The sequence below is a fragment of the Dioszegia hungarica genome, assembly GCF_025882075.1.
Source record: "Dioszegia hungarica strain PDD-24b-2 chromosome Unknown MKK02contig_6, whole genome shotgun sequence".
Classification (NCBI taxonomy): domain Eukaryota; kingdom Fungi; phylum Basidiomycota; class Tremellomycetes; order Tremellales; family Bulleribasidiaceae; genus Dioszegia; species Dioszegia hungarica.
In genome coordinates, this window is record NW_026515768.1 from 1,715,614 (window position 1) to 1,733,922 (window position 18,309).

General features: G+C 57.1%; 7 protein-coding genes across 7 annotated transcripts; 2 read left to right on the plus strand and 5 right to left on the minus strand.

Moving 5' to 3' along the window:
- Positions 1-364: 364 nt before the first annotated feature.
- On the plus strand, positions 365-2,564 carry MKK02DRAFT_23434 (uncharacterized protein; the record flags this gene model as incomplete). Its single annotated transcript, XM_053086731.1, has 3 exons — positions 365-1,524; positions 1,575-1,807; positions 1,855-2,564. 3 exons carry the CDS (start codon positions 365-367, stop codon positions 2,562-2,564), a joined length of 2,103 nt encoding a protein of 700 aa, XP_052948224.1.
- A 1,355-nt stretch (positions 2,565-3,919) lies between these two features.
- Positions 3,920-7,021, minus strand: MKK02DRAFT_31884 (uncharacterized protein; the record flags this gene model as incomplete). The annotated part of the gene is made up of 3 exons (XM_053088394.1): positions 3,920-5,818; positions 6,111-6,308; positions 6,359-7,021. The coding sequence occupies 3 exons, from the start codon at positions 7,019-7,021 to the stop codon at positions 3,920-3,922; spliced, it is 2,760 nt and encodes a 919-aa protein (XP_052948225.1).
- A 1,209-nt stretch (positions 7,022-8,230) lies between these two features.
- MKK02DRAFT_23448 (putative tRNA (guanine-N(7)-)-methyltransferase) lies at positions 8,231-9,638 on the plus strand (the record flags this gene model as incomplete). The annotated part of the gene is made up of 5 exons (XM_053086733.1): positions 8,231-8,329; positions 8,461-8,519; positions 8,604-8,782; positions 8,954-9,263; positions 9,374-9,638. 5 exons carry the CDS (start codon positions 8,231-8,233, stop codon positions 9,636-9,638), a joined length of 912 nt encoding a protein of 303 aa, XP_052948226.1.
- A 530-nt stretch (positions 9,639-10,168) lies between these two features.
- On the minus strand, positions 10,169-10,962 carry MKK02DRAFT_42843 (uncharacterized protein; the record flags this gene model as incomplete). Its single annotated transcript, XM_053092179.1, has 2 exons — positions 10,169-10,875; positions 10,935-10,962. 2 exons carry the CDS (start codon positions 10,960-10,962, stop codon positions 10,169-10,171), a joined length of 735 nt encoding a protein of 244 aa, XP_052948227.1.
- A 647-nt stretch (positions 10,963-11,609) lies between these two features.
- Positions 11,610-12,389, minus strand: MKK02DRAFT_42844 (uncharacterized protein; the record flags this gene model as incomplete). Its single annotated transcript, XM_053092180.1, has 1 exon — positions 11,610-12,389. One exon carries the CDS (start codon positions 12,387-12,389, stop codon positions 11,610-11,612), a length of 780 nt encoding a protein of 259 aa, XP_052948228.1.
- A 703-nt stretch (positions 12,390-13,092) lies between these two features.
- On the minus strand, positions 13,093-14,690 carry MKK02DRAFT_31888 (uncharacterized protein; the record flags this gene model as incomplete). Its single annotated transcript, XM_053088395.1, has 5 exons — positions 13,093-13,812; positions 13,857-14,114; positions 14,179-14,234; positions 14,312-14,540; positions 14,622-14,690. 5 exons carry the CDS (start codon positions 14,688-14,690, stop codon positions 13,093-13,095), a joined length of 1,332 nt encoding a protein of 443 aa, XP_052948229.1.
- Positions 14,691-15,186: 496 nt separating this feature from the next.
- Positions 15,187-18,211, minus strand: MKK02DRAFT_42845 (uncharacterized protein; the record flags this gene model as incomplete). The annotated part of the gene is made up of 4 exons (XM_053092181.1): positions 15,187-15,198; positions 15,248-18,033; positions 18,093-18,124; positions 18,174-18,211. The coding sequence occupies 4 exons, from the start codon at positions 18,209-18,211 to the stop codon at positions 15,187-15,189; spliced, it is 2,868 nt and encodes a 955-aa protein (XP_052948230.1).
- Between the last annotated feature and the right edge of the window lie 98 nt (positions 18,212-18,309).

Consider the following 18,309-nt stretch of genomic DNA (forward strand, 5'->3'; position numbering starts at 1 on the left):
AGCGCTACTTAGGGAGCATGTAGTCATTTGCGGAAGGGGGGGCCGCGGTACCGCCTCGCGTGACGAGTGGATACCGTATACCACGGACAGACCTTTTTTCCAGTTGCCGGGACAGACCCTTTTGCCTCACACGCTATGGCGGAATCCGCCTCCAAGGCACTCCCGTATAGCATAGGCAAAACAGGGCTTCTGACGACCACCTCGGCGAGGACACAGAGACGAAGGTGGTCATGGTAGGTGGAGGCATGTATGACGTGGCTTTTAGCCGGAACCGCAACCCACATTCCTTCGCGTGTTGACAAGCTTCGCGCTGAGCCAAGCCAAAAGTTCCTGTCGCGTCCACTCACCTTCTTATAGCGACACCATGTCCGTCCAACAACGTCCCATAGCTCCATTACCTCAAGGAGCGATGGCGCAGCAGCCACATCGAGCACCCAGCTATATCCCCTCAGCCCGGCAGATCGAGCCCGGACCCAAGAACCCCCTCTTCCTCGCCCTCCGTTCCACCCTTCCCGAGGAGGTCGACTGGGCTCTCCCCCGGCTCATCGTAGCGACCTACGACCATCCAGACCGATTCCAGCTCGACAAGTTCATCGACGCTATCCCCGCGCTGCTGGAGTATCCGCTTCTATGGCTGGACGAGCTCGAGCGTGGCGCGGCATTAGCCCAAGCGCGGCGGGAAGGACGGTTTGGGTTCGTGGGCGAGTGGGCGGTGGATAGGGATACGGAGGACCGGGCGATCAACTCGCTGCTTGTTCTTCGGAACGCGAGCATCGGCTCGGCAGGGCACAATGCCAAGCTGGTAGGCGGAAGCAAGGCCTTTACGGGGTTTCTGACTCGCTTGTTCGCCCTACCGGTAAAATACCTGCTGGACGAGGTGCTCCTCAGCTCACCGGAGCCAATACAGCACGTCCTCAACATCCTGCAAGCTACTCTGCCGTACCTGCCGCCCTCTCCAGCTATGCTCGACATCCTCAGCTCTACACTCCCCACTATCCTCATTCACACACGCGACCTAACGATTCTTCACCTCATCCTCCCCCTCCTCATTTCCGCCCTCCTCATTCCTTCACTCCCACCACTCCCACCCGCACTTACGTCTCACCTCGTACTCCTCCTCTCACTCTCGCCCCCTCCGTCCATCCTTGACCTCACCCTCGACCTCCTCATTTCTCTCACCGTCGCGCCAGGCCCGGCGCGCCTCATCCTCGCTTCGCCCAGCATCTCGGCGCACCTCCGGCATATGATGCGGCTCCTGGAGCATGGCGCTCGGCAGACATCCGCGAGCTTCGAGCCCCTCACGTGGACACAGGGAGGTATGGCGCGTAATCCAGCGTCAACTACCTGGGCGACAGAGGAAGCAAGCAAGAAGCGCACGAAGGAGCGGGAAGAAGCGCAGCGCTTGATCGAGGTGTATGGACCGATGGCGGTCGTAGGAGATGTAGGAGATAGGCCACCACCACTAGGCGAGGCCCTCAAGGCGAAGCTGTACAAGATGAAGGAGCCACAGCGGAGTATCACATGGTGAGCTCGCTGTAACATCGCTAGATATCGCGCAACAGCTGACATATCAGGATGCACGAATCCTTCATCTACTCGTCGACATCCCAGCTTGCCCAAGTGACCTTCTGGCACTCCTATCGCGACTTCTTCTCCCCTCAGCAGGTCACCGAGCAACTCTTGAGCGCGTCGGAGGTGATCAAGAACGTCACCGTCGCGTTTCCTGGCGCGGCCGCCAAGGTGTGGGTGGACGATACAGGGAACCAGCGCTTCGTGATTGCCGGTATGGGATACCGGAAGTCCCTAGGTCGGTCATACCCTCACTTACCTCTTGAACTCGTGCTGATCCCATAGACGAGCTAGACAAATACGCCTGTAAATGGAAATCCTGCCCTTCTCCCTCCGGCCCAACCAACCCCGCCCAACTCGTTTCGCACCTCCAACAAACACACCTCTCCTCCCCTCTCCCTACCGCTTGCGCATGGGCCACCTGCACCCATTCCCCATGCACAACGTCCCATCTCCTCACGCATCTCCCCCTTCCCCGCCAGCGCTCTGTACCCGATATGGTACTGTCCAATCCCAACTCAGCCGCCTGGCTCTCTGCGCCCAATATCACCCGACGGTCCCCGCCCCGTCTCCCCTCGACGTACAAGTTACACTTTACGGCCTTCTCCACGCCGACGGATCCACGGAACAGACATCCGATGGGCGTGGCGTTCCTGGCGGCGCTGTTAGTGCGGAATCTGGCCAAGGTGTTGAGAGCGGAGATTGGGAGTGCGGCGCCAGTGGAAGACGAGGGGGAAGAGGGTGGGGATAGGAAGAGGAGGAAGAAGGATGAAAAGTTTGGATTGCCCATCCCGGATATTGTCCTGAAAGAGGAGGAAGAAGAGGAGAGGGCGGCCAAAGGAGCAGAAGAGGATGTTTCGGAGGGCAAGTTGAACTGGGAGGAGAGGGAACGCGCGAGAATGGCGTTTGAGGGGCTGGAGGAGAGGTTGGGGGAGGTGTTGGCGGGGAATCTCAGTGGGTTGGGGCAGTATCTCGGCGAGGCATGGGGGTGGTAGCGGAAACCAAAGTTAGATGATCCCATGAGATCTCGTTAATCAGCGATGCTCTCACTCTTCGGCCTTGACGCTGTGGGCGGCGCCTGTCACGGCCAGCTACGACGGCGAGCCAGCTGAGCCCTGTTCGACTTCGGAGCTTCGGAGCTTCCAAGGCTGCAGGCCAAGTCAAGATTAGGCTATGCATACCTCTGCCAAAATTATGTCCGACCACGTTGTTGAGGGAGGGAAGCGAGGGGATTACGTATGATAGAGGTTGAGGTGGAGCTGACCGCCGAAGGGCTGCTGGCAAGTGAAGAGGAGTCGATAGGGGGATCGGATAGGTTGTGGACACTGCTATCTTGTCGAAGGGATAGTTCGAGTCGAAGGCGATGCCACTGAGCGGGGCTATCTATCTACTGCATAGGTGTGTGTGTGTCTATCTATAGCTAGTAGTGATATGTACCTCTATGTACGCTCCCTCACAGGCACTCCCTTGAAGGTGGCACTGCACCTGACACGCACGGACATACTCGACACGGCTGGATAACCCAAAGAGGCAATTTCCTAATCACTCCTGATCTCCCACTACAAATCCCCCAAACTCTAGCTGATTAGCCCTCTAATCGCCTCTCAACCGTCCTATCCCGCTGTGGGAGATCAGCACCATAGACCTGACCCGCCGCAGTTCCATACGAACATCCCGACGCTCAACTGCCTACGCAGTAGCACCCAGAACATGGGATGCCTTTTGATCCTATCGCCTTGATTCGCCAACCTCTCAGAATAGACAAACGAACCGCACACCCGACAATGTCGGCCACAGGAGCTCTACTCCCTCCACCTATCCCGCAGATTGTGGATCCAACATTGCCCGTTGCGAGAACACCGATTTAAGCGATAGCGAGTATCCCAGTTGTTGTTTTGTTGGTTTTGGTTTTGGCTTTTGATAGTTGTGAGTTGGACACTTCTCCAAAGATATACCCCAATGCCCTTTCAGCCTCAATCTGCGCTTCTTGCCTTCCTCATTCTGATTCTGTCTTGAACTTCGCTGATCCAGTGCAGACTTTGTACACTCTTACTCGTCCTCATCTTAGCCGACTTCCATGATGGATAGCCTCACCCTTTGCCTGCCTTTTGGCAATCTCCCTAATCGCTAAAACTTAGTCATTTGAATCGAAACCTCTATCCCAGCCTCTCGGCTTCTTTCTCCACTCGCTAAAGTTCGGTCTCTCGACTCGAAAGCTCATAATACTAACCCTACTCAGGCTACTCCATTCTGATATCTCTATCCCCATCCTTCACTCTCCTTTTCTTCGACCCCGACTCCTACCCGACACTCGCCTCGTCTCCATCCCTATTATCGCGGCCAACTACCTCTACCACCCAAAACCACCTCGACCTGGCACAGGCGCGAAACCTCGGTTGGTGTTGCCCTCATACGCCCCATTCTGCGGCATGTTGCCTCCTCCATTTCCTCCCCGCTGGTATACCTGCCCCCTTGGGGAAAGTCCTCCCTGGCTCGGTCCCGCTTGCTGATATCCTTGTCCCCCTTGCTGCTGGCCGCCTTGCTGAAACACAGGTCTACCCTGCGGAAACACTTGTCCGCCTTGCTGGTACCCCAATCCGCCTTGGTGATACCCCGGCCCGCTTTGCTGCTGACCGCCATGCTGGAATCCCGGTCCGCCTTGGTGATAACCAACCGGCTCGCCGTGCTGGAATCCCGGTCTGCCTTGGTGATATACCGGCTCGCCGTGCTGAAATCCCGGTCCGCCCTGCTCATGCGACAATCCGCCTTGTTGGATCTCCGGTCTCGGGTCGCCCATCTGCCGACCTTCTAGGGCATAAGCCACTCCATTGACCTTCCGCCATGGGACATTTTGCGGTGTCACCATGCCCCTTTGCTGATATATGCCGTTCCTGGGCTTCTTGATATAATCACCCTGCGCCGCCTGCGGTCCCTCGAATTCCCTTTTTAGGTGAGGAGGAGCTTGGTGAGTCGACCTTTCGGAAGACGGACCGGTCGGAATAGCTTTCCATACCATATTTGGCTTCACAGCTTCTTTCACAACAGCCTTCTCCACGCCCTGCTTTCCAGCTTTGGCTTTCTTCTCATCCACCTCCTTCATATACTCCTTGTCCTCATGACCCGGAGGGTTAGGCCATGCCCTCCACCCCTTTACCGCCCTGTCCTTTGGGAACTTCACGAGCTCGTACCCCAACTGCCTCCACCTGTTTGCCTCCTCTGCAAACCGAATCGGATTGTGCGCAATCTCGACCCACTCCATCATCATCTCCGGATTGGAGTGGTATCTCTCCTCCTGGAATTTGGTCCAAAACTTTTCCGCGTGTGGATTTCCGTCCCACATCTGCAACGCCTCAACTATCTCCCATTCTTGTCTGACATCCGACCCCCCATCGCACAGGAAGACTCCCCATCGGTACCAACCTCCATTGTGCCATCGCAGACCATTCTGAAACGCCCAAGGTGCCCAGCCCGTTTTTGGCCAATTACAGTAGCAAGTATGCCCAGTATTATCTTTGGTCTTCCAACAGAAGCGGCATTTGTTCCTCAACTTTCCCCATTCACCTAGCTCCTCGGGCTTCCCATCCCACTTGCTCTTAATTTTGTCTCGGTATTCCTCCAGCTTCTCAGCTGCCTCTCTCTTATCCGCCACCTTCGAGTCCGCCTCGGCAGCACTCGCCTCTTCCTCCGCTTCCCTTGCCATTTTCAAAGCCACCGCCGCATCCGCCTTGGCCTTCTTTGCTTTCAGACTCGCTGCTTCCTTTCGCCGTTTGGCTTCCTCGCTAGCAGAGATCTTAGATCCTGCGTCTCCTCCCTCTTTTGCCTTTGCTCCCAATTTAGACCCATCGGCAGAAGTTCCTTCCGCCATTGGCGCCGCCTGTACACCGCTTTCGCCTTTATCCTTGACTTCCCCCACGTCTTGCTGGCCTTGCCCTGCGTTCTTCTCCGCATCCTCAACCCTAGACTCATGACCACGCTCAAGCCCTAACATCTTATCGTCTTTATCCATCGGATCCGCGCCACCTGGTGTAAAATTCTCCTCCGGCGTCTCATCATAATCCACCAACTCTTCTTCTATACGAACAAATTTCTCCTCCTCCTCGCTCCAGACCATTCCATCGGGAGCAGCAATGCCCAGTAACTCGTCATCCTCTCCGGGTATGGCAACCTTCGCAGCGAACTCAGCTTCCAATTGCCCCTTTGTCGACTGGCCCGGCCCGTTCACTGAGGGCACGAATGACTCCTCATACGCCTCATCGTAGTCCACCAGTTCTTCTTCGTCCGGTCGGGACATCGTTGTTGATAGGATCGAGTGTGATCAAAAGAAACAAGACTGATCACGGGTGATCAAGAATGATGTAGACTGATCAAGGGTGATCAAGAATGATGTAGACTGATCAAGGGTGATCAGGCGGAGACCGTGGCCAGTGCAGTGGGCGCCGGATGAGACCACGCTCTCGGTGGCAAAGGTAGAGCCGACCGAGGAAGAAGGAGGGTTCTGCTATTATTAGCTGGAACGATCCCACAATTACGAAAGGACTCACCCAGATCGGACTATAGCCGGTCCGACGCCTCTTGTGGCTCCCGAACGAGCAGAGCCGAGCGTGAGCCGTGCACTCGGCGCAGCCGGCGGAATCAGGAGACCAGTAGCACGGGGTACCGTTGGCGAGGCACCGGACGCAAGGCGGAACCATGAGGGTACCGGTAGCCTTGATCTTGGCGACTCGGAGGTGACGGACCTTCTGTCTTGGTCAGCATCATTACGAGTGATGTAGGATGACGCAGGACTTACGGTGTTACGGGTAACACCCGACTCGGAAGACTTGACCGAGTGGGGAGAGGAAAGGGTTCCGCGAGTCGCCACCGGGTGGATGACGACGGGAACCACAGTAGAGTCCGACGAGGTGGACGAGCCCGCGTTGGAAGGGACGTAAGAGGCAAGAGGGGCCTCGTGGGACACCACCGAACCGAAGGAAAGGAATGACGCCATAGACGAGGCATCCGATCCATCGGAGGAAACCGAAGATCCGGAGCCGAGGGTGGTACCGGATGACGTGGTCAAGCCGGAGATCCCCGAGAAAGTCGAGACCTCGCTCGGGGGTGGCGCAAAGATCTGCGAAGGGGAGACCGTACCGTTGTTCCAAGGAATGGGGACGGGCGAGTTGAACCGCGAACCATGGACGTCCGAGAGCATACGAGCGTACTGGGCGTAAGACTGTAGGTGGTACAGTTCCAGCCCTGAGCAAACGCCTAGTCTGCTCAAATTCGGCTGCACGACGATCTGCTGATACGGCGTGAGCGGCGAAGCTTCCGAGCTGAGGTTATCGGTGGTATGTGCCATCGGTGTGGCAAACTCGCGCGAGGTCGATGAGGGGAATCGAGCGAGTAGGGTATCGATGTAACCAGGCTGCGTGACTGAGATCAGTCTGCGCTGCCTATCACGTGTCACCTTCATCCCGAGGATAGAAGTGACCTTCTCGGTATCTGTGATCGTCCAACGACGACGAAGGTCCGCGAGGGTGTTGTCGATTGTCGCGCGCTTACGTGCGGCAAGACAGAAGTCATCTACGTATAGTAGAAGCAGGATGGGCCCCTGTGCATCATCCCGGAAGTACAGGCCCCACTCAGACTGAAGTCTCTTGAACCCGAGGCTCTTGAGGACCTTTCCAGCCTCTTCCCACCAGCACTGCGCAGCTTGCTTCAAGCCATAAAGTGCCCCCTCGACCTTCACACAGTTGTGACCTCCCGGTACCTTGTACCCAGGGGGTATCTCCATATAAATCTCCTCCTTGATCTTGCCATTAAGATATGCGCCTTCGACGTCTGCCTGGTGTATCTCCCAGTCCAGCCCCGCCGCGATCGTGAGGAGTAGACGCAGACTGACTAGCCTGCTTACCGGTGCGTACGTCTCGGCAAAGTCAACTCCTGGCTGTTGAGAAAAACCTCTAGCAACCAGCCTTGCCTTACGCTTCGTGATCACACCATCAGCATCTCGCTTGGTGGTGAAAATCCAGCGACATGTAATCGCCTTTCTGCCCTGCGGGAGTTTCGATGGTCGAAACACCTTCTTTGCTCGCAGGTTATCCAGCTCTTTATCTATAGCTGGCTGCCAGAGCTTCACGTTATCCGCAGATGTCGCCTGCTGATACGTCGTAGGGTCTTGTCCGGTTGACGCGAGCGAGCCCCATTTGTTGAGGGAGGGAAGCGAGGGGATTACGTATGATAGAGGTTGAGGTGGAGCTGACCGCCGAAGGGCTGCTGGCAAGTGAAGAGGAGTCGATAGGGGGATCGGATAGGTTGTGGACACTGCTATCTTGTCGAAGGGATAGTTCGAGTCGAAGGCGATGCCACTGAGCGGGGCTATCTATCTACTGCATAGGTGTGTGTGTGTCTATCTATAGCTAGTAGTGATATGTACCTCTATGTACGCTCCCTCACAGGCACTCCCTTGAAGGTGGCACTGCACCTGACACGCACGGACATACTCGACACGGCTGGATAACCCAAAGAGGCAATTTCCTAATCACTCCTGATCTCCCACTACAACGTGGCTGCGTTTCACTTATTTTGCAGCCAAATCTCGCGATTTCACCTTGACATCCACTACATCTCCTACACAACCAGCAACATGCCCAAGCGAGGCAGGAATGCCCAGATCGAGACGATGAACGGTGCCGCAGGACCTAGCAAAGGCGCGATGAGCGTAGAAGGCGGGAACAGTGATGTTACGCCGTCGGGAGAAGCGATCTTGCGGGCGCCTCAGGTGAGTTGCTGTGTCTTGTTGGAGCTGCCTGATCCGAGATCATGAGATCTGTATGCGATGGGTTGGACAACGTGTGGAGTTGGAGACGGCGGTGATGATCGGTGCGAGACGGGATATAGCTGACTTGCCAGAAACGGTTCTATCGTCAAAGAGCACATGCCAATGTATTCAACGATCACTCTCTCGACTAGTACGTCCTCGTCAAGCTATACAGCTGCGTCTTGTGCCTGCTGATCACAAACATACTGGACAGGACTGAGAGCTGACAGTTCAGTCCCCCAAGTCCAGAAGAGATGGACTGGTCGATCCACTATCCGGCATACTTCCCTCAGGGGCACGTCGGGTCTACATCTCCAACGGGGGAGAAGAGGGTGGAATGGGCGGATGTAGGATGTGGGTTCGGAGGGTTGTTGATGGATCTGGCGCCGAAGTTTCCGGATGTTCTCATGCTCGGTGAGTGACACTGAATGATGAGGCGGTGCGGAGCCGATAGATGAGGCGGTGCGGAGCCGATAGATGAGACGGTTGGCGGCTGTGGCGTGACAAGGGTCGGGACTCGGGATGACTGGGGCGGAGTCGCGAGATGGGGAACCATCTTTGTCAATTGGCATTAAGCTGACCAAGCAGGAATGGAGATCCGTACCTCAGTCACCAGCTACGTACACGACCGTATCCTCGCCACACGTCAATCCCAGTCCCTCCTCCCTTCTGATCCCTCCTCCACTTCCGCCTCCATACCAGCCTCGACCTCGACTTCACCCGACGACCTCCCCACTCAGCGCCAACCCGGAGGATATCAAAACGTCTCGGTCATCCGTGCGAACAGCATGAAGCATATGCCAAACTTCTTCGCCAAGGCGCAATTGAGCAAGATGTTCTTTCTGTTTCCGGATCCGCATTTCAAGTTGAGGAAACAGAAGGCTAGGATCATCACGTATGTCTCCTCTTTGCTGCTTTGCTGCTTAGCCGAACTTATCTCCGATGGGTCATGGGATCTAGGCGGTGGATCAGTGCCAGCGGTTCCGGGCCCAAGCTAATATTCAGAACCCCCCTGATTGCGGAATATGCACACGTCCTCCGGCCCGGCGGGATCCTATACACTGTAACGGACGTACACGACCTTCATATCTGGATGGCGTCCCACCTCGATAGACATCCGCTCTTCCGGAGAATACCAGACGAGGAGATGGTCGGTGATGAGGTGCTCGAGTCGGCGAGGACGGCGACCGAGGAAGGGAGGAAGGTGGAGCGGAATAAGGGAGATAAGTGGGTGGCTTGTTATAGGAGGGTGGAGGATGATGAGGCTTAAATGCAAAGCGACTATAGACGAGGCGGTGAGGAGTGACTGGCTTGACGATCGCATCGGCGGCGAGTACTGCATCTTGAAATAGGTCTTCGCGTAAGTACAATTGACAGCCGATCATCCACTTGACTCTGACTATCCTCGAGACGCCTCTGACTTCTCCTCCGCCGACATCACCTCACAATTACTGATAGCGTCCGGACAGGCGGCACGACCTCTCGTGCCGTTGGATAACGCTGACGGACTTCTTGCTTGGCTTCACCCAGTATGGTGACTGAGTGGCAGCTCACACGCGGGAATCTCGTGCGAGTATGCGGTCCACAGGAGAACTGTTCTTTGCTCCCGCCGCGGAGATCAATTATGCCAGTACCTGACTGGCCGTGCAGGTCACTAATCTCCTACTGATGACAGCAAGAACATGTGAGTACAGCAGTACATCGATCGACATGCATACCTCTTCCAAATCGTCTCAAATCCATCACGCGCCTCGTCCGTCACCCAGCACCACCCAAGTCCACCCATCGACACCCTTTCCGTCAATTATCTCCCATGGTGTCGTAGCCCGAGTAGTGATGTCCCCAGCCCCCATCGCCTGCGGCCGGGCGTGGGCGGGCCGTGTCGGCGAAGGTTGACATCGGCGGCACAAACGGCACGAGGTCGTGGAAGCCGAGCTCATGCAGCGTGTTGGAGATGAAGTTTGGGTGAGCTGGCTGATCTTGCAGGCCTGTACCCGCGGTATTGGCGGCGTACAGTGCGGACAACGTCGTGCCCAGCACGGCGCCCAGTCGGCCGACCGTGCGCAACTCACTCATCGCCCACGCCCGCTCGGGCTCCTGGCCGTAAAGGTCATTCAAAGCAGTTGCGAGTTGGTTGGAAGCTGCCCGAGAGATCCCCCGGCTGATGTCTCGCTCTTTCTCAGTGACGCCCAATGCGAATGCAGCTTCGTTCGCCTCTCTCTTCCACTGATCAGCGGCGCCGGCCGCATTCTGCAAGCTGACATTCATATCTTCGAGGGCCTGCTCGGCCGACCAGATCTGATGTCGCAGATGCCCAATCTCATCCTGGCTTGCGGCGAGCTGCTGTTTGTACTCCAGGCATTTCGCCGACATGCGCAGCCTCTCAATCTCGCTTGACGACGTCCCAACATGAGAGCCGAGTGAATCAGCTGACTCCCGCGTTTCATGGGCTCCCGTTCCGCGGACAGTGCTGCCGGCGGTGGGAGTAGTGGACCCCGTTGTCAGGGCTGGAGATCATCAGCTAACGACTCTGACAGGTTTGGTGAAATAGAGTCTTGTCACGCACCGTTGTGATCATCTGGTGAGTTGGGCATTGTTGTGAGTGTATGACGAAAGGTGAGCTGGATCCTTGGGGAGCTGAGGTGAGCGATGTTGAATTCTGAAATGGAGGGGGAATGAGAACGATGAACAGTGGCGCCGGGAAATCATGGGCGCTGGTCCATTCAGGTTGAGCTGGGCTGAGCTTGATCCATGAAACGCTTCACCTTGACATCACAAAGGACGACTGACATCAAGCGGGGTCTCGATCGCATACTACCTTATCGGGATGTGACGCGTGTCAGATAACGCCCCAAAGGGTCAGGAGCATGAATGGGAAGACCTAGTCGGCGGATTCGGCAAATCTGGGCAAGTGGATCGTCGTTGCATGCCGGGCTTGCGGAGACTAGTGGGTGGCGTGCTATAGGATAAGCGAGACTGATCAGGCGTAGGTATAGCGGTAGTTTAGGCCTGGTTCGGATAATGCACGGCTTGTGGCCGGGCGTGTGGAACCCTGTTACACTCGCTCGCGCACAATGACCTCTAGCTAACGCCGCGCCATGACTGCTGGAGGCTATGTGAGTCGTTACACAAATGCCCCACGATAATTGACATGCATTCTAGCCGGGCCCATCAAAACACCGCCCCACAAACTCTGAAGGCTGATAGCCCATGGTGATTGGCGTACTTTGCTCCGTTTCCGTCAAGCCCGCCCCGTGAAGATGACCGATGCGGCGTCGCCGTTGGAGGCCGCTGACACGTCCGAATTGTCTCCCTCTTCACTCTCAGTCTCCTCGCCTTCAGAGTCGGACCTGACTCCGGTCCCGCCTGGCTGGAAAGTGGGGTCAGGGGACGAGAGAACAAGGTCCTTGAGATCAGCAATGCCCAACTCAGTCAGCTTGAGTACGAGGATCCTGTCCATCTCGTCCGCCGTTCGCACCGCCTCATCGCTGTCCCCCGAACCTGCCATCAACGTCTTGAACAATGCAGTTCCCAGCCTGCTGCAATCGGATTGCAGTGTCCGGCTCAGAGAAGTGCTTTGTGCGCCTTGCACGACTTGCCTGTGCGAAATGTGTCGAACGAGCCGCTGATTGACGGACAAAGCCTTCTGCGTTGTCCCCGCGGCAATTGCGCCCAAAAGCGCCATGCCATGAAGTAGCGAGGTGTCGTCGATGTGGCTGTCCACTGCTGTCCTCAGCTCACTGAGCAATTGCTGGCTCTCCTCGAGCTGGTCCTCCAACGTCTGCTGAGTCACGAGGCTGTCCTCGAGCTCCTGCTCCAGCCGGCGATTCCGCTCAACCAGTATCTCGCGATCCACCGCTTTGAGTGTCTTCTTCGCCGGGGGTCCCCACGCTTTAGGGTGCATCGTCTTGGTGCTGTCGGATGTGGTAGTCACAAGAGCTTTCCCCTCGGCTTCTCCCAGGGTCGGCCACGCAGAGGGGTGATCATCAGAAAATTCTCGCTTGGAGGCAACTTGCGACATGCTATGGGAATCGAATGTAGGTTTGTATGAGTGTATTGTTGTAGTCTGCGCTGGAGTTCAAGACAGGAGTATGATGGAGCGAGAAAGCAGCGTGACGCCCTGCATGTTATATGGGACAGGAGGGCTCGGCTCGAGGCTGGCTGAGCTTGGACTCGGATTCGGGCCTGAAGGGATGACGAGCTTGTTGTCAGGGGCGATACGGATGGCTTTAAGCTGTTCATACGCGTTTCGCACAGAGGCTGCGCGGGATCTAGAAGATAAGGGAGCGAACGCTGGCCGAGTCATCATGCCTTTCCGGGGGATGGCTGGGCTATGAGTGAAGTCATGCATGAGATGCGTGAGTACTTAAGGGACTAGATCGTCAACGGACCACCTGCGCTGTAGATCCTTGTCAACAGGCCAGGGGAATGGGGTGATATCGCTCTCGAGCGATCAGCCTGCGAGTAGACCACACCTGGCATGGGGATCTTCCCAACGCCATGATTGTATTGGCGCTATTCAGTATACCGTGTAGGATATTACATCAGTCGCTGTCATGTAGACCCCGTAGCAAAGAACATTGGTCGTAGTATCTGTCAAATTCTCCGCAACACGTAGTCCTGTCCAACCCGTCGCTGATTCCACGCTCACAGCAGTCGTTTCTGACAATTACCTGACTGTCCCACTCTACTGCTGATGTCCAAAGTCCTCAACACCGCGGATGTCATTCAGGATAGGACTGGAATCCGGTTTCACCCCTAGGCGGTGGCTGAAGGTATGGATTGTTGAGCATGAACGGCTCTGTGTCCATTGAGCCGGGGTGAGTGTTTGCTTGCATTGTCAGAGGTAGATCCCCGTGTGTCCAGTCAATGTCGCCAGGCGGGTACTCAGTGTCGTCGCTCTCGAGCGCGGCGAGGCCTGCTCCGTCGAAGGATAGGTAAGGGTCTGTGTCTTGCAGATCTGCGCGGTAGTTGTAGTGGGGGGCGGCGAGCGTATGAGAGGGTTGTAGGGCGGTGTAGGGCGTTGCGTGCGCAGAGTTGACCTGCTGTCGTACTGAGTCGGATGGGAAGTCCTGGTAGCCGTAAGCGCCAGAGGTCATCGACTGACGTGGCTGACAAGGATCAGCTGCGGCGGAAGAGTCGAGTGATGAGTTCCACGCCATGTTTCGGAACTGCTGCTCCAACTGATCGGCGGTAGGCTCCCCGCTCACATACCTCGAATCTTGGTATGAGTATCGCCCCGGACCACTAGGAAACGCGTGTTTCAGTTGCTGTTGCCGAGTAGCAGATGACGATCTCGCCTGCGTTCCCTTGCTGATGCCTCGGGGACCGCGGTGGCCCCCGGCATGACCTGGTCGCGGACGAGGCGAGACTGAACGGGCGATATGACGGCGGGTGCTCGCAGGCGGGGCAAGGTATGCCGAGGATGCCGCCGACCACTGTGACTGTTGTATGAGCCATGTCAGAGCCGCAAGATGCTTAGACCCACAGGACAGGCAGCAGTAGCGTGCGCACCTTCCTCCCCTGAGTACTGGCATGCTACAGTACCCCATTCTCCCCCGTCAAAGGATGTTTGCCACCGGTTTCCCGTGAACGCCGTGTCTGACGAAGGACCTCCTGACCAGTCGAGCGGAAGTGTGGGCGGCGGTGCCAATTGGTCCGAGAAAGGGTACAGGTAGCTTGGGAAATCGGAACAGGGCATCATATCGCCTGGATCGGCGGAGACCTGACGAGCTCGATCAAGTGGCTGACGTTAATTAGCACATACAAGCTCTGCAAGCATCAAAGAGACCAATCAGGCCGCTACTCACCAATGCAGCCGACTCCAACGTCATTGGTGCTATTCCTTTTTCAGGGTGTGGTCTTGCTGCAATGTGCCTCGGGCCAAATTCTTCTCTGTATTAGCTACTAGCAGAAATTGCCTGTGATACGGACGCAACTCACCAGGCTTGACTATCGTACCTGCCGCGCCTCTCTGGTAGGCTTCTTGTGAGGCTCGCTCGATCTCGCGAAACTCCTTCAGCGTACGCTGAGTAACGCCCAGCTGCCTCAGATAGTCAACGCTCGTCACCTTTCCGACATAGTCGATGTATCTCCGGTTCAACGGGTCCTTCATCCATGCACTCAATACCGTGAGTTGAGCGGATTGCGAAGGGGTTGATGCTTCAGATTTCTGTGTTATTGTCTCAGTAACAGGCGCATCAGGGGTGACTCAGCATCCTTTCCTATCTGCTCAGGCGCGCTCTTGACTCACGTTATGCATAGCCATCCGCGCGAGCCGGCTGGCAGTAGCGGCGGGATCATCGTTGTGATCTCCCGGCATGGTGTCACGCCGCGATGTCTGAGTTCTGCGTGGATGAATAGGTGTATACGACGATCTGATGTTGTGAGAAAGAGGGCGTCAAGGTAATGTATAAACGCAGAATGGTGAGCATGTTGCGCGATGATCAGGCGTCAGTGGGGCTACTAGTACTGCTGAAACACTGATGGTCGACATCCCTTCATGCGCAATCCTTAGTGCACGAATCGATGACCGCACTAGGCTGTGCTGAGCAGAAGCGCACGTGCTAGACCGCCAATCGCTCGCCCGGTTGCCCGCTGAAGTTGGACGTCACATCTGTCAGAAGAGGGGGCTGTCGAGTAGACAGATAGGCCCGGTCAGTAAGGGTGAGCTGGCAAGCCTAGGGGACGCCCCCTTTGACGAGGTCATAAGCAGACCGGACCGACGTGTACCATGCCAAGATGCAACTTATACTCCCCGCTCCCTCAAGTCTCAACCCAAGTTCCTGTAATCACTACGCTTCATCTAGGTAATTTCATTATCCATTAACCTATCATATCAGCTTCGGCCCATCCCTATCCAGACAACCCCTAACTCACCTTGCCCTTGACCGTGGTCAAGTACTGCGCATAGCTCCCCATCCCATCCATCCGATCCTCAATCAACAAACTCAACGCCCAGCTCCTGAGCGCCGGCTCCGCATCGCTCTTGACGACATACAAATGCGGCCTATACACGCCCCTCCTCAGCTCGCGAGTCTTGGCCACAATCGCATTCACGCGCTGGTTGAACGGATTGTCCAAGACCGGCAGCGTAAACTTGCCACCGACCAGATCCGCGTAGCTGGGCAGATCAAACACGTCCTGGACAAGACGGGGCACCGCCTCGTGCCCGACCCACAAAAAGATATTTTGCGAGTCTTCAATGAGGAAGAGACCGTGTCGCTCCAGGCGCTCCGACGTGAGATTGAGTGTGGGGGGCAGGATGACGCCGTGTTCCCCGATCGTGCCCGCGTCGGGCGGCATGTTGTGGAGCGAGTAGAAGCGGGGGTGGATGTAAGATATGAGGGATTGGGAGGGGAGGGTGGTGAGTAGGCATTGGGCGTAGGAGCGAAGGTCGGGAGGGATGGAGGCGCCCTCGCGGAGTCCGACGTGCTTGACGAGACCGCACGCGAGGAGGGGGAGTAGTTTGAGATTGTCGGGGATGGCAAGTTGGGCCGAGGCGCCAGCGGACGAGGTGACCTGGTTCTTGTAGACCGAGAGCATGGACGAGAGGGCGTTGGTGACGACGTTCCGCGCGTCGTCGAGGGAGCCATTCATGCTCTTCTCGACGGCCTTGTTGGCGAGGTACGTGGCAATAGCGACCTGGTCGGCCGAGCCGTACAACTCCCCGACGGTGTCCGTGACCGGCATGGCTTGAGTAATGACCCGGATCCGACGCTCGCCATAGCATGTAGTATGCAGGATGGCCGTCTGGAGGACGACAACCGGGCCCTTGAGGTCGTCCTCAAGCTGCAGCTCGATAACGTAGCTCTGATCCAGAGGTACGACGGGGAGCGCGAGAAGGTCGGTGGAACGGATAAAGAAGTTACCGTGGAAGGCCGACATCCGGATACCGCGAGACGCGCGGACACGGATGACGGCCTCGAGCCCGAGTGGCTGCGAGAGGACCTTGCCGAATTCGGTACCGAATTTGATGGCGTCTTCCGGGCGTGACGCGTTGAAGCCGGGGTAAAGGTAAGTCTGACCGGCCGTGTACCGGGGAAGGCACGAGAGGGAGGCGACGTCCGTGTAGGTGGCCGAGAAGAGGAACATGTCGACCGCGACTTGAGCTTTGGAGCACTCAATCGCGAACGACTTGTAGAACGATGACGCCGAGGTGAGGAGGGAAGACTCCTTGCTCGTCCCGAGCAGCTTTGGGTCGTCTCGCGCCTTTAACGCCCCCTCGCCCAGGGTAGGCAAGGACGCAGTGAGCGCGATGATCTTCCCACCAATCTTCCCGATGAGCTGGTGCGCCGCCTGCAATGCCGATCCCAGGGCGTTCCCGACCGTGAACGAGTCGCTAAACATCTCGGGGAGACGAGCGAGGAACGACTCGATCGCCGTCCGCGATTCCGTGAGGTTGACGAGGAGGTCGACGGGTTTAGGGAGGAAGACATCGGTGAGGTCGCTGACGACGAGCATACTCGCTTCTGTCGCGCCTGGAGGGAGGGAGAAGAAGTGGAGGGAGGTGGAGACACCGATAAAGGCGACTTTTGTGCGGTTGTCCGCGTTGGGAAGGTTTCCGAGGTTTTCGAGAATGGTCTGAGCGGCAGTGGCGACCATACCGCTCTGGACCGCCGCTTGGGATACGTCAATGACGAAAGCGTAGACGGGGGGTTGAGGAGGTCGGACCATGTACTCTGTGGGCGCGATGAACTCCACCACCGAGTGGTTGAGCTCTTTTCTTGCCCACCGATCCGCCGGCTTCCCTTCCGCCTGATCCCAGTCAAACAGCTGCGGCACCTCATTGCTCAGTCCGCACAGACAGCACTTCCACCTATTTCCGCCCTCGATGAATGTGACAAAGGGGTTGATGTACGCCCTGCACCGCCTACACCGCGCGATAACATTGTCCTCAACGACGGGAACGGGCATATCGCCATCGGCCTCCCGAACGGACCGGTACGGCGCCATGACGAGTGCGAGGGGGAGTTTTGACTTGTTGAGGAGGGATTGCGTCGCGGGCATGGTGGTGAGCGTGCAGCGCTGGTAGGATGGATCAGGCTGGTTGTAGGGGCTTTGCGTAACCGAAGCGGATTGGGGGATGAGGTAGGGTGGGGGAGGGGCTTCGAGGCCGCGAACGTCCGGCTGCATACCGATGAGGTTGATGGTGTTGATGGCGTGCAATTGCTTTTGCTCGAAACCGCCAGCACCGGGCGCTCCGCCAGTGTAACCGCCCGCGCCGCCAGCCATATTCATCTGGTTGAATTGGTTCGACATCTGGTCGACCGGCGCGCCACCGCCATACTGCTGGAACTGTCCACCCTGTGGCTGCTGCATCGGCTGCTGAGGGTACGCTGCCCCGCCTTGCGCCCCCGCACCCGCATCGCCGCCCGCCATCCCCGGGGTGAAGAAGCTAGGCGCCGCAGAGGATAGGCTAGCGTCCCCATACGCCGGCTGCTGCTGCTGATGTTGCGGCTGCTGTGGCTGTTGGCCCTGGTTCTGATATTCGAAGCTACCAGGCTGGGCGGTGTACATCGACTGGAGCTGGGCGGTGGGGTACTGCCGTCTCCCTGCCTTACCGGATGGAGCTGCCGCGGGCGGTGGGGGCGCAGACGACTGGTCCTGCGACGGGAAGGAAGGTTGAGTCGGGACCTCCCATTGTTGCTGTCCGGTAGATTGTTCTACTCGATCAGTATTGGCTCCTCATGTTGATACAGACGAGATGTTGCGCGAGACGAACCGGTATAGATGTACGCCTGGTTCTGCTGGTCCCTGATGGATCAGCTTCATTCTTTTTCGCTGATACTCGGAGCAGACTCACCATCTCGCCTCCCATCCTGCTGGTAGCTGTTCGCCCATAGCGTATAGACCTTTGACCTTGCTGAGTAGGAGGTATGGTACTGAGGAATGCGTTCAATGAGGCGCGCTGGAGGGTGATCGTGGTGATGGTGTGACTG